This window comes from Mobula hypostoma, chromosome 4 (genome assembly GCF_963921235.1).
Source record: "Mobula hypostoma chromosome 4, sMobHyp1.1, whole genome shotgun sequence".
Lineage (NCBI taxonomy): Eukaryota > Metazoa > Chordata > Chondrichthyes > Myliobatiformes > Myliobatidae > Mobula > Mobula hypostoma.
Window position 1 is genome coordinate 65,144,349 of NC_086100.1, and position 26,426 is coordinate 65,170,774.

The 26,426-nt window shown below is 38.3% G+C and overlaps 1 protein-coding gene across 2 annotated transcripts in view; it reads left to right on the plus strand.

The window, feature by feature from the left end:
• farsb (phenylalanyl-tRNA synthetase subunit beta) overlaps positions 1–26,019 on the plus strand; it is a 70,678-nt gene extending 44,659 nt beyond the window's left edge. For both annotated transcript variants that reach the window (XM_063044908.1, XM_063044910.1), the window contains 2 exons: positions 5,855–6,007; positions 24,626–26,019. In XM_063044908.1, the coding sequence (XP_062900978.1) occupies positions 5,855–6,007; positions 24,626–24,777 (305 nt within the window). In that variant the 3' untranslated portion in view covers positions 24,778–26,019. The remainder of the gene's footprint in view (positions 1–5,854; positions 6,008–24,625) is intronic.
• The last annotated feature ends 407 nt before the right edge of the window (positions 26,020–26,426 follow it).

Consider the following 26,426-nt stretch of genomic DNA (forward strand, 5'->3'; position numbering starts at 1 on the left):
TAATTACTTGAAACTACTAGGATATAGCATAAGTATTTTATCTGATGTGTAGTATCCTTTTTATTGACATTAAGCAAGAATTTATTTTGTGCTCAGTAATTCTACTCTCTTATTAGCTGAAATAGCTTTATTCTTAATGAAAGCAGAACCAGATTATATTCTACATGGGAGGGTAAAATTTCTGAATTTGAGGGAAGCTGTTCCATACTGTGCAGAGGAAGAATATGCAGATAAAAAACAAACTGTGACTAACGATTGATGCTGAATGATAAAAGAAATAAACAATATTCAGCATATCTAGTTCACTTTTGTGGAATCAATAACTTCCCCCTTTTTTGCCCCTGCCCTAAACTTATGAAATTTGAATATTAAATTGATTTGGTTCCCTCTTGAAGTTTAACTTAACCGATATTTTCTGCATTGAGGGACAGACTGTTGAGTCCCACCACAGAGAAATTGTTTTCTAAATTTTGCTGTGTTATGTTAGGGACGTAAGCTGGTGGCTACTTTGTGCCCACACTTTGTATGTTAGCTTGCAAATTGAATATTGCTATACTTTTAATCTAAGCATTGGAGGAATCACAGCTGAGTCTCATCCTGTCCACCCAAGTACATTTCCCAGCTTAGGCCACTAGGTAATGATGAGCTGCAAGAACCCCAGTTATTAAGTTACCTAAGATAATTTCAGTCTTGTTAAATTACAGAAAATAGTTTGAATACCTGTAGGTTGGAATAGTCTTTTTTTAAAAAAAGAGCACAATCTTTAAACAGCCGATAGCTTTAATTTAAGCATGGAGAATATTTATGCTTAAAAATGTGGGAAGTATTGTAGCAAAAGAGTGGGGGGCAGTCATGAAATACCTCCCTTCATGTTGGAGTCAAAATTCATGTAAAATGAGGTGAAAGTAGAAAGCAATATTGGAATGGAAAATCACTAACCATTCACCTGCATGTTCTTGCCCTGCTTTGCAATAATATTGTGCATATTACTGCATGGTAATGTAGTGGTTAGCACAACGCTTTATAGTACCAGCGACCTGGGTTCAATTCCTGTCACTATCTGTAAGGAGTTTGTACAATCTCCCCTTGACTGCATGGGTTTCCTCTGGGTGCTCTGGGTTCCTCCCAGAGTCCAAAGATGAACTGGTTGGTAGGTTAATTGCACATTGTAAATTGTCCTGTGATTAGGCTAGGATTAAATTGGGGGATTGCTGGGTGGCACAGCTTAAAGAGACAGAAGGGCATATTCCATGCCGTATCTCAATAAATAAATATTCTGGTTGGGTATGGTTTTGATCAGTAGTGATAGTCCCCTATATGAACATCAAATTGGAAATCGAGTAGGGCTGGCAATGGAGGCAGTCATAGGTAGTCTGAAACCTAACTAGGTCAGTTGTCATCAACAACATGACTATCGAAGCAAGTCTGAAGATGGATACTCTGAAGAATAACTCATCTCCTGTCTGCTGTAAGCCTTTTCACTTCTGGTATGTGATGGAATGATTTTGTAAATGAAATGACATATAAATGCTACTGTATAATAGCTAAATGCAAGAACACAGGTCATCAAAGTTAATTTCAAGAATACTCTGATATATAGGATTTTAAAAAATCATTGGCTGGTTAAATGATCGGAGTGCAGGTGCCAGTTACATGGTGGAATGTGCAGATAAACTGCAGTAATGCACCAGGCTTAATTTGGTTGTGCTCCAGTCTTGAGACCTTTATCAAGCAGCAAGGTCAGAAGGCTATCTTCTCCCAATTTATTCTCTAAATATATTCGATCACAACACAGATGTATGTCAAAAAGATACCCCTGTAGCAAACGAGTGAGAAGTAGATTTGCCCATGTGTAGTTAATAGAGTTAGGGGTTTTTTCCCCATTGGGTGGTTCCAGAGCATGTGTGTTTTCTATGTGGTTGTATTCTTCATCGCAACCGTTTTTGATCATCCCGTATTGGTATGTGCGGTGCGCATGTGTAAAGTAGAATAAAATTATAGTATGATATTTAAGTGGATTAATGTAATAAGTTGGACTGTACGTGATTGGAATCATCCTATCAGATGAAAAAAAACTTTTAAAATCATTAACCGATTCCAACCTGATATAATTTTTGCCCAAGAGACACATATCAGGGCAGGAGATCAAAATAGATTTTTTTGGATGGTGGAGAGGGTTTGCAGTTTCACTCCAGTTCTCAGAGTAAAACTAAGAGCGTGTCCATCTCTATTAAATCCAATATATTTACTCAAGAGGATATTGAGTCAGATTTTAATGGTAGATTTTTAATTGTTAAAGGAGTAATCTGTAACAGAAAAGTTGTTTGGAGAAAATTAGAAGTCGAACCTTTGAACCTATGTTTGATTTTGAGAAAAGATGGGGTTCATTTGCTCGTTATTATCATTTGAGTTAATTGATAGATTTCCTCCACGATCTAATTGTAAATTTTTGGTACTTTTTTTTTCTTGCTGGAGGTTTGATGTTTATCTTTAGAAGCTTTTTGTATGACACATGGCTCTGGGGTTGAACACCTAATGGGTTTTTTTCCCTCATGTTTTCTTGCTTAGTAGGTTTTTTTTCCTCTTTTTTTATCACCAAAATTTTTTCAATCTTTAAAATAATGTTTTTTTCTTGAGACATTGTAAGTGTTGCTTACTTCGATGCACTCTTGTTAATTTTGGATAATAATAATAAAAAGATTTGAAAAGAAAGAAAGAAAGAAGGTGATCCATTTAATAATCCAAACTTACTCATTAAAACCTGATTTCTGTTCTGTAATAGAGTCACAGACTAATAGATCATGGATACAAGCTGCTGTGTTTGAGAGTTTGGTGGCCTCTAGTGGCACAGTTTATTTGGTATAAACACCACTTCCTGTATGCAAGCTGTATTTTATAAATACTACTTCCTGCACATTTTTTTTTCTGATTTGAAGCACACAGTGGAAAGATAGTCAACTCTAACTCTTTATTTGCCCTTGAAGCAGCAATATCTGAGTTTTAAGCTTTTGGTATTATTAGTAAACATTTAGTTGACATTTTGAAGAAAATATTGTATGTTTTTTCTTTGTGCTAAGTGCCTACACTGTATAGATACAGCGTGTTGCCTACGTGTACTTTTAAAACTACTTGATCATCTGTCTATATATTACCTTTGTTAATATCCATTCTGAGAATAATTGATAGTCTAAGTCTTTTTAGTTTAGTTGACTAATTCTGTTTAGTTTTTTTTTGGGGTGGGGTTTGTTTTTTTTTTCTTTTTCATGATTTTTCTCCATTTTTTTTTGTCCTGTATTATTCATTGTTATCCTACACGATTGGGAGTTTTGTCAATTTATACTATTTGGTTTTATAATTATTCATTTTAAGTACAACAATGTATCTCCAACTATTTGTATTATTGCTATGTTATGTTTATATTTTATGAAACTAATAAAAAAATTGAAAAAGAAAGATAGTCTAAGTATACAAAGGCATCTGATGATTCTGTATTGAATGTAATATGTGTTTTACTTGCCTCTCTGCAGTTCCACAAGGTCATTCTCATTAAAAATCCAAAAAGAAAGCTACTGTCTCAAGTTAATTTTGAGCAGTAGCTCAGTTTGGTGAATATCTGTGCTTACAGTAAGGGCAGTTAACAGGCATTTTGGCCCAAAGAGTCTATGCCGATTAGGGTGCCCACCCATCTTGTCCCAATTGCCTGCATTCCACTTATATTGCCTTGAGTCCTGGTCCCGCATGTGCCTGTCCAAGTGCTTCTTAAATGATACCATTGTATCTGCCTCAACTACTTCTTCTGGTAGTTCGTTCCATATACCAGTGGTCCCCAACCTTTTTTGCACTGCGGACCCGTTTCATATTGACAATATTCTTGCGGACCGGCCAACCGGGGGGGGGCAGGGGGCGGTGGTTATGATTGCCAATGGACAAGAGTAGCAGTCCACTACGTTGAGCTTACCCCGAGACAATGACCATGAAACCTTGCGCGGGCACCTGTGCGCGTGCCGATTATTTCTCTACAAATCGTTTTTGGCGATTCTGTTCGGGGGGGGCGGGGTTGAGTGTTAATCACGACCGGAATATAGGTGATAAGTGGCTAATACACTCAATTTCGTTTTTAAAATGGATTATCTAACGAATTTAATATTAAACACACAGCTCATATTTCCCTTGCATGAATATAGCGATAAGTCAATTATCAGGGGAGGACAGGGGAGCTTGAAGTGAGTGTTGAACGAACTTCCAGAAGAAGTGGCAGAAGCAGGTTCGATATTATCATTTAAAGTTAAATTGGACAGGAAAGGAATGGAGGGTTATGGGCTGAGTGCAGGTCGGTGGGACGAGGTGAGAGTAGCGTTCGGCACGGACTAGAAGGGCAGAGATGGCCTGTTTCCATGCTGTAATTGTTATATGGTTATATAAGTCAATAGCATCATAACATTTTAAGTAACATTTGGATATTAAACACACAGCACATATTTCCCCCGTATGAATATATAAAATCATTGCAACACACCAATATCGCTGTATCAGTGGGAGCCCTGGGCTTGTTTTCCTGCAACAAGACGGTCCTATCGAGAGGTGATGGGAGACAGCGATACAATTTAGTTTTCGTTGCATTCATCGCAGAGATATGTTGGAGATGGAAGCAATGTTTTCGGTGCTTCCGTGGCTATCTCAGGATATTTAGCCTTGACTTTGATCCAGAATGCCAGCAGAGATGTTATGTCAAACATACTTTTCAGCCCGCCGTCATTTGCAAGCTAGAGGAGTTGATCTCCTTCCCGCGCTGACATGGACGACGCGCGGGTCATGACCTCGCGTGCGTAATGGTTCAACAGTGGGCGTGACAGCGAATGAGGAAAGGTGCAGCTGACTCATATCACCAAATCATATCGTTTCCTCACGGCCCGGTAGTGCATGCTCTATTGGTTGGGGACCGCTGCCATATACTCACCGCACTCTGTGTAGAAAAAGTTGCCCCTCTATTCCCTTTTAAATCTTTCTCCTCTCACCCAAATATATGGCCCCTAATTTTAGACACCCCCTACCCTGGGGAAAATTCTGCTATCACCACCTGTCTGAATTTGACATTTAACTCAGATCTAAAAGACCAACTGGATATTGGAAGTAGAATCTCTTGTGACTTCAACCAAAATCTGTTGGCCACGTGTCTATAGACAGCAGTACTCATGCAGTTCAGCAGGCCCGGAATTTATCTATGTCCCTCTTTTTTTTAAATGGTCTATTATGTCAATCCTCATGCTCATTCCTCTACACTCCAAGACCTTGCTCGGCCAACCACTCCCTATGACTTAGGCCTCTCGTCCTGGTAACATCTTCATAAATGTTGATGCACTGTTTTCAGTTTAACCACACCTTTCCTATAACAGCAGGACTAAACCTGTGCACAGTTGTCCGAGTGTGACCTCGCCATCATCGACTTGCGCAACTGAATCATAATATCCCAACTCCCAGACCCACTGCCCTTACTGATAGAGGCCAGGGTGCTAAATGCCTTTTTCACCACCTGTCTGAATTTGACATTTAACTCAGATCTAAAAGACCAACTGGATATTGGAAGTAGAATCTCTTGTGACTTCAACCAAAATCTGTTGGCCACGTGTCTATAGACAGCAGTACTCATGCAGTTCAGCAGGCCCGTAATTGCATTTCCCTAGCTATCCTCTATGGCTCTTTTTAATTGTTGCTATTAGTGGTTTCTAAGTTAGAAACCACATTATCCTTCAGCTCTATTTCCCCTAATGATGGTGCTGAAAGTTGCATTGTTTTCCTGTGGAAGTAAATAATAAAAAGACTTAATCACCAATTTAACTTTTTTTTTGCAATTCAGATGTTGGTGCAAAGAATGAAAGACACCTTTGTGCTTTGTACTACAACAAGAATCCTGGTTTTGAGGTGATTCATGGTTTGCTGGACCGCATAATGCAACTTCTTGACCTGAAGCCAGGACATGCGAATGGGTACTACATGCAGGCTGCAGATGGTGAGTAGCTGTTTTAAAAGACATGGAATATAAAGTACTACATGAATTAGGTGGCTTAATGTAGCACGGAAATGCATGTAAAATAATGACTTAAAGAAGCAGTTAGTCTATTCCTCATAGAAATATTTGAGGGATGTATGACGAGCTAGTTTTAGAGTTGGGTCCAAAAATCCAGAGCCCTAATTTTTTTTACAATCTGCAGTGTGAGTACTAGCAGTCATTCAGTACACACGTGTACCGATTTTCAATAGGATTTTTCATGGAAGGTTTAGTGATTAAAATGCCACTCTAGTACCATTTTCTCTAGAGCAGATATATCCCAAGTGAACAGGGAAAGCAGTAGTATCACTCCTTCATCAATCAGACTGACAATTCTTCATGAGCATCACAGAGTCTCAAACAGGCAACATTTCGGTCATAATAGTTAATTTACTGTAAATTTATTTGCAGAAATCAAATAAAACAGGAGGTAAGGTGGGAACATAAAAAGGAAATATATTTGCCTGTTTTTGACCTTGAGACTCCACATTTGTTGAAGTTATTTTTAACTGGTAAGGCAGGTGCTTGACATTATTAAAACTTACAACGCCATTGAAAATATTCTGGCAATAGAGTGAACTTTTCTGGCATGTTTACTGAGTACCCATTTATGTGCTACAGCAACTTTCTAAGTTCCGCATGTTTCTTGGTGAATCTTTGTTATTGCAAAACAGCTTCGATTACAGTTTTGTGAATTCCATGTGTGACTCTGTAATTGATGGAAGTTGCTGTATGATTTAGTGATGTGAATCCGCTAATTTCTTCACTGCAACATCCAGTCCTATGTTAACTGGAATATAACATCTCTGACAATGTATTTCCGTGGCTGTAACTGCAGTGTCAGCCAGGATCAGGTACTTAAGTCCTAAAATTGCATTTACTTGATCAAGAGCAAGGCGTTCCCAACCATTCTTATGCCATAGACCCCAGTTTGGGAACCCGGATCTAGTGCTCATATTTGCTGAATTGAATTGGGATTCACTTCAGTTCACTTTTCATATTTTCTGCCAGGTATTTATTCACTAATAGATAGTCTGATTTGGAATTTTTTGTAGATAATGTTCAGCGATATTAACTTTATTGTCGCCAAACAATTGATACTAGAGCGTACAATCATCACAGCGATATTTGATTCTGCGCTTCGCACTCCCTGGAGTACAAATCGACAGTAAATATTAAAAATTTAAATTATAAATCATAAGTAGAAAATAGAAAAGGGAAAGCAAAGTAGTGCAAAAAAACCGAGAGGCAAGTCCGGATATTTAGAGGGTACGGCCCAGATCCGCGTCTGGATCCGTTCAGCAGTCTTATCACAGTTGGAAGGAAGCTGTTCCCAAATCTGGCCGTACGAGTCTTCAAGCTCCTGAATCCCGGAGGGAAGAGGGACGAAGAGTGTGTTGGCTGGGTGGGTTGTGTCCTTAATTATTCTGGCAGCACTGCTCTGACAGCGTGCGGTGGTTGGACGATCTTCTGCAGCTTCTTCTGGTCGTGGAGAGGACAACTTCCATACCAGGTTCTGATGCACCCTGGAAGAATGATTTCTACGGTGCATCTATAAAAATTAGTGAGGGTTTTAGGGGACAGACCAAATTTCTTTAGCTTTCTCAGGAAGTAAAAGTGCTGGTGGGCCTTCTTGGCAGTGGACTCTGCTTGGTTGGACCAAGTCAGGTCATTTGTGATATTGGCCCCGAGGAACTTAAAGCTTTTGACCTGTTCCACTTGCGAACCACCGATGTAAATGGGGTCCTGCGGTCACAAATTAAAAATTATACTATTTATTACTATACTATTTGCATACTTTTACTTTCCACTAATTAAAAGGAAATGAATCTCAGATACAGAATATGAAATTTTCCTATAATCACATTCAAAAGCTACTTATTCTGTGAAAATACTTCAATTATGAATGAAAATAAATCTTTTCAGTGGCAACTTTTTACTATGTTAGCAGACTGAGAGAAGTGGTTCATGGGCAGATTGCAAGTCCAAGAGCTAACCAGCATGGACTGATAGGTGGCAAGTAAGTTGTAAACTCAGCCAGCTCCATCACGGGCACTAGCCTCCCCAGCATGCAGGGCATCTTCAAGGAGCAATGCCTCAAAAAGGTGGCATCCATCATTAAGGACCTCCATCACCCTCTTCTCATTGCTATCATCAGGGAGGAGGTACAGAAGGCCAAAGACACACGCTCAACAATTCAGGAACAGTTTCTTCTCTTTTGTCATCAGATTTCTGAATGGACATTGAACCTATGAATGCTACCTCACAAACAACACAAACAACAGGAATTTTGTAGATGCTGGAAATTCAAGCAACACATATCAAAGTTGCTGGTGAACGCAGCAGGCCAGGCAGCATCTCTAGGAAGAGGTACAGTCGACGTTTCAGGCCGAGACTCTTCGTCAGGACTAACTGAAGGAAGAGTTAGTAAGAGATTTGAAAGTGGGAGATCCAAAATGATAGGAGAAGACAGGAGGGGGAGGGATGGAGCCAAGAGCTGGACAGGTGATTGGCAAAGGGGATATGAGAGGATCATGGGACAGGAGGCCCGGGGAGAAAGACGGGGGGGTGGGGGGATACCCAGAGGATGGGCAAGGGGTATAGTCAGAGGGACAGAGGGAGAAAAAAAGAGAGTGAGAGGAAGAATGTGTGTATAAAACTAAATAACGGATGGGGTACGAGTGGGAGGTGGGGCATTAGCGGAAGTTAGAGAAGTCGATGTTCATGCCATCAGGTTGGAGGCTACCCAGACGGAATATAAGGTAAACAACAGGAATTCTGCAGATGCTGGAAATTCAAGCACACACATAAAAGTTGCTGGTGAACGCAGCAGGCCAGGCATCATCTCTAGGAAGAGGTGCAGTTGACGTTTCAGGCCGAGACCCTTCGTCAGGAATATGAGGTGTTGTTCCTCCAACCCGTAGCTCAAGAACTAGAGCACTGGTCTTGTTAAATACTATGTCCGGTGCTCCCGATGTGGCCTTCTATATGTTGGCGAGACCCGACGCAGACTGGGAGGCCGCTTTGCTGAACACCTACACTCTGTCCGCCAGAGAAAGCAGGATCTCCCAGTGGCCACACATTTTAATTCCACATCCCATTCCCATTCTGACATGTCTATCCACGGCCTCCTCTACGGTAAAGATGAAGCCACACTCAGGTTGGAGGAACAACACCTTATATTCCGTCTGGGTAGCCTCCAACCTGATGGCATGAACATCGACTTCTCTAACTTCCGCTAATACCCCACCTCCCCCTCGTACCCCAATTGTTATTTATTTTTATACACACATTCTTTCTCTCACTCTCCTTTTTCTCCCTCTGTCCCTCTCACTATACCCCTTGCCCATCCTCTGGGTTTTCCCCCTCTCCCCCTTTTCCTTCTCCCTGGGCCTCCTGTCCCATGATCCTCTCCTATCCCTTTTGCCAATCACCTGTCCAGCTCTTGGCTCCATCCCTCCCCCTCCTGTTTTCTCCTATCATTTCAGATCTCCCCCTACCCCTCCCACTTTCAAATCTCTTACTAACTCTTCCTTCAGTTAGTCCTGACGAAGGGTCTCGGCCAGAAACGTCGACTGTACCTCTTCCTAGAGATGCTGCCTGGCCCAATGCTACCTCATGCCTTTTTCCCCCTCTCTTTTTGCACTACTTATTTAATTTAAAATTTAACTTAAATATATATACTTGCTGTAATTTACAGTTTTATTATTATGTATTGCAATGTACTGTTGCTGCAAAACAAACAAATTTCACAACATATGCCAATGATATTAAACCAGATTCTGATTCTAAAGTAACATTAACCCCACAATGGCATAAGGATTTGGACAATGTGGAGCAATGATGCATCTGCTTTTCAGAATGGTATATGATGTGGAGGAGAATCTGCAAAAATATTGTTCCTGCCAACTTCAAATATTTGTCTATCTTGGCGGTAGAGTAGTCTGATGAATTAGCTACGGTGCCCAATATAGAAAGTACATGCAACAGCCATTGCACAGTGTTACATCTCCAATTCAGTGTGGTTGTCTTAACTTGGAGGAGAACCTGTAGGTGATGGTACTCCTATCTCCAGCATGGGAATCTAATCACTTACCTCTGACTTTAATGGCATCAACCTCGCTATTACGCCCGCCATTAACTTGTGGTCACCGTTGACCAAAGGTACGGCAGGGCCAGCCACATAAGTACATGGCCACAACTGAATAAGATTCATGGTATCTTAAGGTGAGTAACTAACATCACAAAGCCTTTCCATTATCTACCAGACACAAAACAGAAGAACATGGAATACACTCTGCTCCTTGGATGAGTTCTGTTGGAATAACGTTCACAAAGCTTGATTGCATCCGGGCAAAGCAATTCAGTTGATTGATATCTCGTCCACTACCCCATACACTCATTCCCTCCACCACAGATGCACAGTGGCTGCTGGTGTACAATCTGCAAAGGACACTGGAGTTAATTTATCAAGCACCTCTAACACCCACAAGGACAAGACTTCATGTGCATAAGAACACTAAGAGCTGCAGGCAAGTCACACACCATTTCAAATTGGAGACGTAGTACTGTTCCTCCATTCTTCCATATCATTAGCACTTTGGGAATATCCTGATCAGAAAGGCTGCTGCAGTGATGAGTAGTGACTCATCAGCACCTCTTCAGGGGTAGTTAGGACTAGACAGTAAATGTTGCCCTTGTCACTAATGTTCAGATCCCCAAAAATGTGTTTAAAAAAAAGGCAAACATTAGTGTAGTTGTAATCCTGCAGTTACTTCAGAATGTGACCCACCTACTGCTTTTAGAGTAATTTGCTGTTGGCAAGCTTGATTGTGTAATGGTACATTAATCTGTGCAACGCTTGCAGCAACATTTTAGATCCAAAGGAAGTAACCAAAAATTAAATACCACCCTCCAGGAGAGTGTACTGTACTTCACTGATTAAAATATAGTTAGTGTTGCATTTATGGAAATATTCTAATAACTGGAACATTTCCATCTTCTAACATGATTTCATCTATGTGTGATGTGGGATGTCTGGCTGTTTCTTATGCACCCGATTTCCAGTGAAATCATTTTTATTTTCTTTAGTTACTATAAATATTACTTCTGACATGCATTCTATCTACAGTTTGCCGGTTGAAATAGTATAACTAAGTCAGTTAGTGATTTTTTTTTCTCTTACTCCAGTAAGGAAAAATAAAATTGGATGAATAGTGGGAACAGGAAATGCCAGGGAACAGAAAACTTGTGACCAGAGAGCCTCTTTATACAGAATGCACTCTTTGAAATGTGCTCTGTTACATGCCCCACTTTTATAATAGGAAAGCTTAAATTGCATAATGTAAACCAAAAGGACTTTCATATTTTCACTGAGCAGCCACATAGCTAATGGAATTAAAGCTAATAAACTGTCTTTTGGTCATCAGATGATGAGAACATGCACAAGAATGAGTCAGACCCTAGGGGTTATAGGGTTCATATTGTGTTTATATGCCTTTATAGCAGTTTCTGAATCTTAATAGTACTTGTATTATGCAAAGTACTTTGAAGGGTTGTAATAAGGTGGTTGAATAAATGCAAGTTCATTTGTTTGTTTCTTTCAGCTAATGTAGATTGTTGAAAAATGAAATATCCAATCCACAAAGGTCTCTAAGTAAGCTATATTTTCAAAAATTATTTAGTAAGCTTCGTATATCACCTGGAGTGAAGTGGTGAGTTTTAAGAAAGTAAGGTTAAGTTTAAAAACGATTAGCTGTGCTGTGTCCTGTTGTACTGATTTTTCACGGTGAAGCATTTTGGCCTTGATCAATAAAAGGAATTAGATTGCACCTCAAGAAAATCTTCCATCTTGTGCTTAAATTGATTGACTTAGTTTTACAAAAAATACAAAACATTTTTTATGGGGCAAGCAAAGGAGAGAATTGCATTGTTACTTAAAGAAATGCCGGCTAATTGCAATGAACATGTTAGTGTGCTCAGGATTTGCACCTGGACAATGCAACAGGGGAGCACTGAAAATGCTGGCGGTCAAGTAGAGGTACATCTGGCCTGCATTTCCGTCCTTGGACTCACCACTGAGTCAAGGGACTTTCTGCAATGTACTTTGCATCTGTCTTCTCAGTTTGTACTTCCTGTACTTTAGGGCAGCCAATTCATTTAAATGGGATCACCCTACCTCATTATAAAGTTAAGTTATTTTATTCTGAATTCATCTGAAAACATTAATAATAATTAAAATAATACACACAAGTTAAATGTATTAAGTGCTTTAATTTTGTGTAACATTTTTGTTTATTTCCAGTGACTCTAACTTGCTGGGATCATCAGAGATCTTTAGCGAGAATATTGCTATAATACTCTCAGAAGGCAATCAGGATGGTCTATAGTTGGGTGTCACAACTGTTTGAAGCCTCCATACTCTCTGGGGTCATGCTTCCTTTTGGGATAGTTATGGCATTGAATCCCCAGTCATTCCAAATTATGTAGCCACAATTGTATAAGCAGCAAAATAAGAGACACGAGATTCTGCAGGTTAGGAAATCACATAAAATGCTGGAGGTACTCAGCAATAACCCATTGTATAGCACATTTTCTGAAGACTATTTTGACAACTCGTGAATTATTTTTTTAATCATGGGGAATTTCAAAGTGTGACTGCACAAAGCAGCAAATATGTGTACAGTGAGTTCCACAAATAACTTTTTAATGAATAAATTAGTTTTTTTTTACCATATTGTTGGAGGGAGCATTGCTAACCAGGGCATTCAGTTAATGCCCTCCATATCCATGTTTTTATTCTTTGTAGAATTAAACTGAATGAGCCTTTTTAAAACTTGCGAGTATAGTCAGTGCAGAGATCTTGTGATCTCTATTAATTTTAGCAGAGATCTTTAGAAAATTTCTGTGGTTACAGACACTAAAATACATCACATATTTGGTTTGATTAGGAAAATGTTGAATGCTTAATATATATCTTGCAGCTGGTTGTGAAATGCTTCGGTTAATTTTGGATGGCATCAGCATCAGATAAAAGTAAATTATTGAACCCATTAGGAGCATTTATTCACTTTGAGTACTCATGACTAATTTTAGCTAGATTAGCTAGTTTATGGGAAAGGGCATCATAGATCTTTCCTGAATAATCTGAATATTTGCTTAATTGTAAAAATGTGTGCAATATTCACTTTTTGTATGCATTATGTTATTTACTCGGGTTTAACAGTAAGGGAATAGAAATTTCCGATTATTATTTGTGCATTCAGATCAAACCTTTTCTTTGAAGGAAAAAGTGTTTTCTGTTGAATGCTGCTCTCCATGTACGTTCCAGAATCTTGGATGTCCTCCATTTCTTTACTCAAATCCAAATCTTCGGTTACCCCTGAGCAGTCCAGGGCAGCTTTGCACAAGCTCACCACAGGCACTTTCTGATACCATCCACTGTGGTACTTCCTAAAGAGATTGTTGTTAGGAATGGCCTTCAGAGTCAATTTTAGTTTTCTTTCCATTTATGGTACTGGAGTCTTCAGGCTGGTTGTGCTGAGAGTGACTAATTTAGTACAACATCCAGAGATTAAACATGGAACCTCTATTCAAGATTCAAGATTATTTAATGCCATTTCCAGTACACACTTGTAAATGTGAACAGAATAATTGTTGCTCCAGATATGATGTAGCACAAAATACACAATAAGATAAAGAATGCAATAATAAAAAAACACAATAAATATCAACACATAAGATAGCTTATTTGTATACATTGTATCTTATGGTGAGTGACTAACATCACAAAGTCCATAAATTGACGCTAGGCCCAGGAGTGTCTGTACATATGGTGACTGACAGGAAGTGATAAAGTAGTAGTGGTTGGGGTGTGGAGTGCTGGGTTAATGGATGGAGATGTTGATCAGACTTACTGCTTGGGGAAAATATTTATTTTGTGTATGGTGATTCTACGTAGCCTGCTGCCTGTTGGGAGAGGGACACACAGTTTGTGAGCAGGGTGGTAGGATCCTTCATGATGCTACAGGCCCTTTTCTGGCACCTTTCTGTGTATATATGCCCCTAATAGCTGGTGGGCTAGTGCTGGTCATACATTGGCAGTTTTTACTACCTATTGTAGAGCCTTCCTGTCCACCTTAGAGCAGTTTCGGTAGCATGCAGTGAGGCAACATGTTAGGATGCTCTCCACTGCGTAGCTATAAAAGTCATGAGAATGGATGTGTATAATCCAGCTGTCTACAACCTTCTCATTGTAAGTGTGAATCAGCTCCATAGTGATAATGCATTGAATACCTGAGCTATATTGGGTGAGCTTGTTCCGTAATTCATTGTCTATACATTCTTTTACATTTGCATAGAGCTTCATCAAAGGTAGAAGTTATTGATGGGAAATCAATCAACCTTGAGGCACTTCAAGCCAATTATTTTGTGCTTTTTAAAAAATTATTTAGATTAATTACATTTGCAGCAGATCTTTTTCTTTGACATTCTCAGAACCATTTTAACAGGGCTGTATAATTTGTAATTAACAATTAGGGTGAAATAAAATGTGTTCTGATATTGAATGCAGAACTGACAAGTTTAAACAGAGGCCAAAGTGAAGATTGAAAGACAAACAAGTTAGCTACTAATGGAGGGTTAGGATTAGTTTCTGGGAAGAAAGACTATTTGGCCACATTGCAGATCACAGATTAATGAGATAATGGACAATTATGGGCACCACAGGATATTAAAAAATACAAGAAATTTATCAGAATGTTACCAAGAATGAGCAGTTTCATTCAAGAGGAAATTTTATAAAAAATTGACCCTGTTTTCCTTATAATAGAGGAGATACAATAGTGGTTCCAAAAATTCTTGCTAGATGAATTAGAGGGAATAAAAACATCGGCCCAGTAACTCTGAGTTCTAGACCTGAAGCGAAATGAGGGAAATTATTTATATTGTTAGTTTTGGGTTCTGGAATGCTCTGGCTGAAGAGATGCTGATGGATAATTCCATAAATTTTTATATAAGGGAGTTAAACAAGTTGTTCTAGAAGAAATTTAACAAGGTTATGGATGAAAAGGAGGTTTACGAACAGTGAATCAGCAGAGGCACAAACTGAGTGGCCTCCGAATCAGGTTTAATATTACTAGCATATGTCGGGAAATTTGTTGTTTTGTGGCAGCAGTACATTGAAATGCATAACAATAAAAACTATAAATTACAATAAGAAGTACAGTGGATTCCATTTAATTAAGCTGTCAGTTAATTGGGACAGCTGCTTTTATGGGATGACTCTTAAAAGAACTAACTGAGAAGAATGCTAGGATTCCCTTTCTTTATTTGGGCCACTTTGCCACTTAGTTGGGCCAGGAGTCTGATGCCGAATGGGTTTTAATAGTGTCAGCCACACACACTTGCATGGTGTAGCACCTAACAGCCATGCTTAGAGTGAGCAGTTTTTAAATAACGTTAGTTGCATCTATTTGTGTTTTAAATAGTAGTGATTTTTGTTACTGATAGTTGGCGAGAAATAAGCAGTAAGACAATTCAGAACTGTTTTGCTTACTGCAGTTTCAAGCATTCAGGCTTGGAGATGCCAGAAATGACCAGGAGTGAAAATTAAACAATTGCACTACTTCAGCATGTTGGGTACTATGAAGAATTTGAAGGTATCAACAATCATCTTGAATATTACAATGAAAATGAAGATTTGGAGAATGCAATTGTCAATAGCATGTATGAAGGCAGTTCATTATTTGCACTCTGCGCTGATTTTATTCATTGTATGCACTGGATGAATTCCTCTGATAACTATTAGGAACTAAAACACAGTTTTATATCGCTGTTGTACTATTGATAGTGTTCTAATTTGTTCTGTATTTCATTGAAATACATAATTTGCTACTCTGATTTTTTTATATACCTTTTAATATATATAATATAAGTTGTGCAAAAAGAGCAGGAAATAATCACACTGAGGGTAGTGTTCATGGTTCTTGGTCCATTCAGAAATCTGATGGCAGAGGGGAAGAAGCTGTTCCTGAAATGTTGAGTGCATGTTTTTAGGCTTCTGTACCTCCTTGATGATAGCAATGAGAAGAGGGCATGTCCTGGGTGATGGGGTCCTTAATGATGGGTGTCTCCTTTTAAAACATTCTTTGCTGTAGGCTTCTATAATTCTCCGACTAGTTTCTACAAATAGTACCCAAGTAAATTTTATGATTGTGTTTCCATTGCATGGATGTAATGAAGCTGCTTTATAAATTTACAAAATTATTTGAATTCTGCTATTTGGCAGGAAAAAATGTGCACTTGCATTTAGATGCAAATCATTTTAGCTTGAATAAAACTATTCAATTGAAGGCCACCTTAAAGTTACAATATCCTTCAATTAACTATCTTGTACTTTTTGACTTACTATCTCATGTTGAGCAAGTTTTGAAACCTTCATGGTTGTAAATTACATTTTTTTTTAATATTGCATCTGCACTCTGACCTTCTGTCGCCTTCTTAGAAACACCTGTTCATAGATCTAGATGACGGGAAATAGGGATGAAATTGTTGAGTGCCATTTGCCTTTTTGGAGATTGTGTGAAAAATGATCCTGGCTCTGTCTACTGAAAATGGAGCAGAGATACTGTAGGTGGCCGTTCAGGGTAATGTGTATCATCAGGAGATTTAGTGATCCTGTTAAAGCTTGGATACGGAACAGCAGCATTAGCAAACAGGCGTAGCAAAGCAGACTTGCACGAGTCAGAAGTCTGGTTCAGTTACATCTCCTGGGACTGGTGGTGAATCTAAGTCCATTATATGTAGAACGAAGAGGTGTAATGGTATTATAATAAGCATTCATGGCACAAAATCATGGAGCTTTTCCTTTAGAATATAGAATTTGAACTTATAATCTAAGTAATTAGTGCCATGGGGTGTTATTAAATGATTACAAGTGGTTAATTGGATTATTTTGGTCAGAATGAGGATGCTGTAAAGAAAATTAATTTTTCATATTTTGTGAATTGCTTCTGGAAACCATTGCCTTTTAACAAAGTCATACAGTTTGGGCAAGGCTGTGTTGCAGAGCATCAAGCTACTTCAAGAATGCAAAATGTCTGTCAACTTGTTTTGCAACAATGTGAGCTTTCTCCGTACAAATATTGTACCTGTTCTTTGTAAAAGACGTATTTTGTGTATTTTGTCAAAGTTAACGATTTTGTTGGAAACATTAACAGTGTTGGAGTCTACCAGGGAAATTTAAACTCCGTTTTTAGACTTGCTTGATGATCTCACTCTTGAATTAAGTAAACCAATTAAAATGGTTTGACTTTAAAAAGCAGGTAACATGTCAGCATTTAATTTTTCATAGTAGAGACTGCAATATTCTTGGGATACTTTGGTTCAGAAGATAATTTTTTGTTAGAAATGTATGTTAAGTAATATCAGAGCATTGGTGTTGAGTGATTTGTGATTTATGGACTCATGATTTGGGTGTTGTTGGTATGACCAGTATTGAATATCTTTCTGTCAGTGAGTTTCTTTCTTGATTCTTTGCAATATCTGTATTATTGGATAGAGTTTCAGGAGCTTGATGAACTGATGAAAGGAGGAATGGTGATATTTTTCCAAGTTAGGTTGGGATTCAACACAGTAAAACCTGTAGTGATAGTTTTCCCTTTACCCTGCTGTCCTTGTCTGATTTTAAAGTGCTGGCAAAGAAACCTTGGTAAGTTCTTGCGCTAAACCTTGAAGATGTCATGCAGTGCTGCAACGGTGTACCATAGACTGAGGAATTAACTGTTGTGTGTAGGGTGACATGCTAGTTAGAATATCTGCTTTGTCTATTATCTAAAGTATTTGAGTTTTTCTTGAACTGGTCATATCCAGGCAAATGGAGAACTTTTTGCCATGCACATGCATTGTAAATGGTGCAAAGACTTAATAATTCAGGAGGTGAGGTACTTGATGGCAGAAAATCCAGCCTTTAACTTGCTCTAGTAGCCAAAGGTGTAATAAGCTTTTCCAATTCTCCTTGTGGTTCACAGTAAGCTTCAGGATGTTGACACTGGGGCACTGATTGAGTGCCAAATGGAAATCAGTCGACTCTTGCTAATTGTAGATGACATTAGTGTTATCTGCTACTAAATGTCCCAATGTGAGTAATGTGATGGAACTCTAGCATTTTGTGTGTGTTACAACTATAATCTGTGAAAATTGCCAGTTTTGGAAAAGCAAAAAAATGCAGATGCTGGAATTCTAAAATAAAATCACAAGCACTCAGCAGGTAGGGAAAAATCTTGAGGACAAAAAAACAGGAGCTAATATATCAGATTGGTGCAAGCGGTCACCTGTATAAAGGATAGCTGAATATTGTTTGTGTGTTTGTTCATGGTATTTCTATTTCCACCCTAATCTTGCAGATTTCCCCTTCTTTGTTCAATATTTTGATAATTTTATGTAAACTCTGATATGACGCAACACTACACAAATGCATTTCTCAAAATCCAGAAATAAGATAGAGTATGTCAATCCACTTTTCAGTCATTTCATGTAGAGAAACAATATATTCAAGATATATGCCTCATTGTTCTAAAGTAATAATTTACAAATGTCTAAGTCCTCTTTAAGTAGATTGCTCATGAGATAATTAGAGGCTTTAAAATATTTATAGTGATGCACTATATTCTTCTGTGGTCAATATCTGGCAGATTGCAGGGAGTTTAGGATATTTTGGATATTCATTCTATTGTAGAAAAAAAAATTCTCCAGTAATTGAAGAGTGATATGAACCCCCTATTAAAAGTATCATGGAACTTGTGTCAGTCATCTGACAGATTCACTAAAAATGAATTCAATGAAAAGCTGAGTGAAAAGGAAGTCTGCCAGAATCTATGATGATTCTCAAATGGATCTCTGAGGTTGTCATTGGGAAATATAATGGCGGAGGTACAAAATCTTAGGTTGGGCATTATGTTGAGTATTATAAGTACAAAATGAAACTAATTTAAAAAATTACAAGCCTAATTGAATTTTTTGAGGATCTGACTAACACATTGATGAAGGTAGAGCAGTAGATGTAGTGTATATGGATTTCTGCAAGGCATTTGATGAGGTATCCCATGTAAGGCTTATTGAGAAAGTAAGGAGGCATGGGATCCAAGGGGACTTTGCTTTGTGGATCCAGAACTGGCTTGCTCACAGAAGGCAAAGAGTGGTTGTAAACGGGTCATATTCTGCATGCAGTTCGATGACCAGTGGTGTGCCTCAGGGATCTGTTCTGGGACCCCTACTCTTCATGATTTTTTATAAATGACCTTAATGAGGAAGTGGAGGGATGGGTTAGTAAATTTGCTGATGACACAAAGGTTTGGGGTGTTCTGGATGGTGTGAAGGGCTGTCAGAGGTTACATCGGGACATTGATAGGATGCAAAACTGGGCTGAGAAGTGGCAGATGGAGTTCAACCCAGATAAGTGTGAGGTGGTTCATTTTGGTAGGTCAAATATGATGACAGAATATAGTGTTAATGGTAAGACTCCTGGCAGTGTGGAGGATCAGAGGGATCTTGGGGTTCGAATCCATAGGACACTCTGTGGTTAAGAAAGCATACGGTGCATTGGCCTTCATCAAATGTGGGATTGAGTTTAGGATCCGTGAGGTAATGTTGCAGCTATATAGGACCCTAGTAAGACCCCACTAGGAGCACTGTGCTCAGTTCTGGTCACCTCACTACAGGAAGGATGTGGAAACCATAGAAAGGGTGCAGAGGAGATTTACAAGGATGTTGCCTGGATTGGGGAGCATGCCTTATGAAAATAGGTTGATTGAACTCGACCTTTTTTCCTTGGCGCGACGGAGGATGAGAGGTAACCTGATAAAGGTGTACAATTTGATGAGAGGCATTGATCGTGTGGATAGTCAAGAGGCTTTTTCCCAGGGCTGAAATGGCTAGCACGAGAGGGCATAGTTTTAAGGTGCTTGGAAGTAGGTACAGAGGAGATGTCAGGGGTAAGTTTTTTACGCAGGGAGTGGTGAGTGCGTGGAATGGGCTGCTGGCGGTGGTGGTGGAGGTGGATACAATATGGTCTTTTAAGAGACTCCAGGATAGGTACATGGAGTTTAAAAAATAGAGGGCTATGGGTAACCCGAGGTAATTTCTAAGGTTAGGACATGTTCGGCATAGCTTTGTGGGCCAAAGAGCCTGTATTGTGCTTTAGGTTGTCTATGTTTCTAAAAATATAGACACCTTGCTGTACACTTACCATGAATTTAAATTACAGGCTTTTATTCTTCTACATTTTGCATTGTGTTAGATCAGAAATCTATGTGTTCAGTATTGATTGTCATGTTGGATTCTTGATTGGTAAGAGAAGATGAGTTAAACCAGATAGCATTTTGTTGTATTATAACTGTGATGTAATTCTACGTTGTGTGCAAATAGAGAGAAGAGGGACAGAATATTTAATGATACTAAAATAATATAATGGTTCATTACCACGAACCAACAGATAACATCACTTTCTTCCCAGATCCAGCAGTGCAAAGACTGGGGAAATAGTGAAGTTATGTGCTGGTTTTTAGCCACTGGATTCTGTCTGTGGATCTGACAGTGGTATCTTTTGTTGATGTGTTCTTTGATGTGTGGAAAGGGTGCTTAACCTAAAGGGATTAGACATACTACCTGAGAGGCTTTACACCTGTTCGATTCAGACACTAAGACTGCATCTGGTTGCTTTACTGGGAAATGCTTTTAATAAGTACTTGAGTCAAATGAAGACGCAGTGACTATTAATTTTAAACTTCCTGAGGAGGCAGTTAGTCCATTTCTAAGGTTTTGTATTAAACAAGATATGCTTTTGAAGAACTTTTCACTATGCTTTTCATTTAGCACAATGTTGTGTTCCACTTTTGTTTTTGTGGATTTGAAGTTGAACCAGTTAAAATTTAATTTTGCTACTTTAAAAATCGGAAATGACCCGGTGTGACTAGATGCTATTTTATCAAACTTTCAATGTTCTGATATGTAACTAGAACTTGTACATAAAAACTAGTGGAAAGTGTAACCCATCCACTGTGGACCCTTAATTCAAATTGTTGGAAAAATATTTTTGTTGTTTAAAAAAGGAATTTAATAGACTGAATTGGGATGCAGAATGATGCCACCACTTATTAATTAATGGGTGTCTTTGGATTTCATCAATACATTGAGCTGTCAGTCAGTGTGGTTGTTATTTGCCAAATGAGAAACACAGCCAGAAGCTGATTGTCAGTTTCACCATGTGGTAAGGAATCCATCTGCTGAATGACTCCAAGAAGACATGGAGTGATTGCTGAACATTTATTGTACCTGCTTTTCTATCAGACAAATGAGGAGAAACTGGAGTGAAAATCTAATGGAGTCTCAAGGAGACAGGTGATCACCTGCCAGTGTAGCAAAAAATGTTAATGAAAAGTACTTGCTAGATGAAAATTCTCACAGCAAGAACCTGGGTGATTTGGGGTGAGAAAGAGAAGCCCTCACCATTGTGTTGGAACATAGTCTAGTTTAAATTTTTGGTTTTTGCCCAGTTCCAAAAAAATTGCAATACTCTAGGTCTGTAGTAGTTGAATCAGTCTCATATTTGATTACGTTTATTTTCGACCAGGCTATTAAAGCAATTCTTCGCCAAGCATCATTTATCTCAAACTGTGTAAAACTGATGCAACAAATCATCTTTCACATTGATTATAGAAGAATTTTAACCCTAGCTAAGCATAACGAATAAACTCTTCTTGGGCTTCCAGCTGTGTACAGGTATTGATTATAACTCATGTTTCAATGATCAGTTCTGCCATCTTCAGGGATGATGCCTGGGCATGTCTAGTCCGGTGGTATTGATTATAACTCATGTTTCAATGATCAGTTCTGCCATCTTCAGGGATGATGCCTGGGCATGTCTAGTCCGGTGGTATTTATACCCCTGTAGTCTGTCCCTCCTTATTGGTTACTCCTCATCCAATCAGGTTTCTGCTCTGCCTGGTTTACAATCGAATTCCAGTTCTTACTTAGAGCAAAATGTTCATCTTTGTTAAAATTATTTTCCTCTAGTTCTATTTTAATGACTTCCTTTACCAGACAGGCCCAAAAGCCACAGTAGCTTTGTGCTATTGAAGTCAATCCTATGGCCATAGAGAATGCAGTGTTCTGCTACTGCCGATTTCTCTGGGTAACCCAAAAAGACTCACCTCCTGTGCTCCTTGGTGTGGGTTTCTACTGTGTGTCCCATCTGGCCAATGCTGCTTTTTCATAACTAAGCATAATTAAAATGGCTGCACTATAAGCCCTTAATTTTCTTGTACAAGGGAAATTAGAAACTAATGAAATGCCGTTTTGAGGAATTAAAAAGGGGAGAAAAGAAAAACTCTTCAGGAGTAATTTCACAATCTTCAGTGTGAATAGTGATGTTTTGTTTTAAGTTACAAGGACAATCATTAATTCTTCACTTGATTTCCAGCTTTGGGAAAATCAAGTTCTTTTCAAATCAATTTCTTGAACTCTCCAAAAAGACAGTACTCCAAAATAAAATGACATAATTGGAATCAAGCATTCACAGGAGCTTGAAGGACTAATGTATGACTAAGCTGTTTTGGAAGTTTTTGATTTGTAGATCTTCAAAAATGAGAATGGAGACTACTTTCACTTTCATCCCATTAAAGTAATTTAAATATGCAAATACTACTACTACTTCGACTCAGGCCTAGGGGACCGGCGTTGGGCACGATGACGGACTCTCCAGTTCTCCCTCTCCCGCATCAGTATGTTCAGTTCAGTTCAGTGTGTAAAAGATACTAATGTATATCTCTGCTGACCTAGACACATTTACTTGTGTAAATTAACTTCTTCCCTGTTTTTCTTTAAAGAAATGGTGTATGTAGGGAAAATGGGAGTTTGCCTCAATATGTGGGAAAATAATTGGACAGAATTGGTCAAAGTAAATCTGAGACTTATTGCCCTTGCAGATATTTATGTATAACTTCAAAGAAGCCAGTTGTGCAGTTGGACAAAGAATTCAAAGGCTTTATGTGCATCTATTCTGCTGTAACATGAAACCTTCTCTCAATCTGACCGTGCATTGAGTGGTGGAATATTATTAATTACTAGTAATCTTGTCCACCTCTGAAAATGAATAATTATCTATGTGCGCTTTCCTTTAGATCGTAGTTATTACTGGGGATCTTTTTTTTAAAAAAAAGATCTTCCTTTATTGAAATATTCTTTCCACCTATTTACTTTTCATTCAGTATCTGGTTTGACATTAGATACTACTATTAACAGATATTTCCTCTTTTGGGTTTTGTACCATTCAATTCAAAATCCTTCAGAATGATTGGTTAAGGTGTTACACAGTTGCTGACAATTTACTCAGATGCCATCATCCCATTTTCACCTTGCAGTTTAAGCAGTTTGCAGGGCCAAGTACCACTGACATTCATTGGTAAGGGCAAGTTTTGATGTACAGCAGGTGATGGCTCTTTATCTGGTATAGCAATTTTTGAATTTAAAATTTTAGTTTTAGAATCTAGATTTTGTAGACCAATTGAATTTTTCAAAGTCATATGAGGGGTGATTGATAAGTTCGTGGCCTAAGGTAAAGGGAGTCAATTTTAGAAAACCTAGCACATTTATTTTTCAACATAGACCCTTCCTACATTTACACACTTAGTCCAGCGGTCGTGGAGCATACGGATCTTGGACCTCCAGAAAGTGTCCACAGCAGGGGTGATTGATAAATGTGTGGCCTAAGGTAGAAGGAGATGAGTTATACAGCTCTCGTTACATGCACATGCAGTTCAACTCTTTGAGTGATTATGCAGAAAGTTTGAGGTTAATAACTCATCAGGGGTGATTGATAAGTTTGTGGCCTAAGGTAGAAGGAGATGAGTTATTTTTTAATACTTTTTAATACTAATTTGCACTTTTGCTTTATATCAAAAAGGGACATTTGATTGCAGAATATGAAAAGGGTATTTTCTGTAGATCATTTCTGATCCTTAGTTTAGGGAAGGCAGAAAGAAGGAATGTGCAGAATGTGAGGATTTCAGCAGAGAAAAATGACCTATGACTAGTTCAGATGTCTAAAAACAGTCAACTGCCTTGCAATCATTTGCAGAAAGTTTGTTTGCTGATGTAGAAGTGAGACAAAACAGGAAGGAAGCAACAACACTGTTTAGTAAGAATTGTTACAAAAAACCACTGTTGCATCCTTTAAAAAAATAGTGAAATTAACTCCACATTTTTAATTATTTTACCACTTGGTTCTTTGGTGAAGAGCATTTTGTGCCTTTGATGGTTAATTATCTTGAAAATGTGATAAAGACTAGTTACTCATTTGGATTCTGAAAAAAAAAACAGGGTGTTGACCACCATCATCAAAGCGTAGCTTACTCCTGACCTGCGGAAGACAATTATAAATTTTCATTTAAAGCTGTTCGAGATTTAATTAAAGCTGTTATCAGTTACCAGCTGCAGGGCAGAGTGATGGAAGTGAATTGCATCTGCTGGTTATTGAAGATAGAGAAATACTGATGGTTTTTGTTCTGTTTCTTCCTTTTATAGATTCCACTTTCTTCCCGGGTCGATGTGCAGAGATCTTTGCTAAAGGTCAGAGCATAGGCAAGCTGGGAGTTCTTCACCCTGATGTTATCACCAAATTTGAACTGACCATGCCCTGCTCTGCGCTTGAGATTGATATTGAGCCATTTCTTTGAAGGATGTTGCTGCTTCTTGGTTCTTTTCACACATTTATGTCATTCTGCCATTCTCTACAAAGAGCAGCTAGTGACACTACTCAGATGTAAAGATAAATATTTAATAAGGCAAAGGATCCTGTGTCTGCTTTGTGATTATATATGTTTTCCATCTTGTAATTTTATCTGTTTGCTTGAAACATTATAGTTTATTATCTAGCATAAATTACCAAAACTGTAAATGTATGAAAAAAACAATCCAATGCAACATAACTGTAACTTGAGAATTAACAAAACAATTAAAATTGAGATGATGGATAGAACTGCACTACAAAAGACATTCAACTTCAGCAATTCCATTTAGATTTTCTCCAGCAGCAAACACAGTTATGAAATATAAGCTAATAGAATAATTTTTATCAGTGATATAAAGCCATACCGTGGGTTTCCCAGGATAATTGTGCAGGGTAAACAAGGTGTCGGCTGTCATTGGTACCTTTATCCATGTTATGCTCCAAATGGAAGGCCGATGTAGTGTAATGTTTAAGTAATATTCATAAGTCTACAAAGTCTGGTCCCCCAGGATCTAACTGGATTTAGTCATTGAACTGCTGTTGATGGACTTTGACAATATGATTTAAGCAGTGGTTATGTTCAGAAAGTGTTAAATCAGAGCACGGGCTCTAGAATCAGAAGTACCTTTTAGAGGAGGAGTCCTTAGACGTCTTTGTTAATGGTAAGGGTCCATGGCAGAAAAAAGTTGAGAACCCCTGCTTTTGAGGGACCTTTAGTTAGTCTTGACTGTGCAATATGTGGAAAATCATGTGAAACCAAAGCTCTTCTCCAAGTAAAGCCCCCAACTCTCACAGAATTTTGCTGCATTGTTTTAATGATGGATTGTTCAATAGACCAGGAAATGTTGTGCTGAACAACAGCTGGAGATTGACCTGTTGTGCATTTCTATCACTGTTTTAAAATCTCCAATTACAAATATATAGAATTTTAATCTTAGACTGTTACAGTTCTAAAGGCTATTTTTGTTGGAAATTTATATTGATTATATTGATTAGGTGTGTGATAAATCTTTTTGCATATTATTCTAAAAACTCTTCTTTTGGCCCAGCTTCCTTCATGAAATTTGTAGTTAATGTTTCATCAATTGGCTGCATGAAGCAGCCATATTATTTTGTCCAGCAGTTGTATGGGCATCCATGATGGCCTGGTTTAGAACTAATAAAAACCCACATTATGCCTGTGGGCATCCTTAAGCATCTGAAGTCAAAGAGGTTCAATTCTTGGTGCTTGGAAATACTGGCTGTCACAAACCTTTTCACTTGGAATTGTGCAGGTGGTAAATTAGAGACATTGAAATGTTTTGCACAATTGTTACACAACAACAAACAAAAGGTCTGGGATTGATCATTATGTTAAGTAAGGCTGTACAGTATGATTCCTTCAGATTCACAATGCCTGCACCTTAACCTTTCTGCATTACATAATACTGAAGAAAATATCTGTTTTCAAGATGCTATTAGCTTTTACATTACATTTCACCAATACTGGTATCCCAGATGGAACAGCAAATGAATGCACTTGGTCATTCAAATATATAATTATGGAGGGTCACAGATCAGCATTAATTAGCTGATCTTTTGGGGATAGTGTTACTT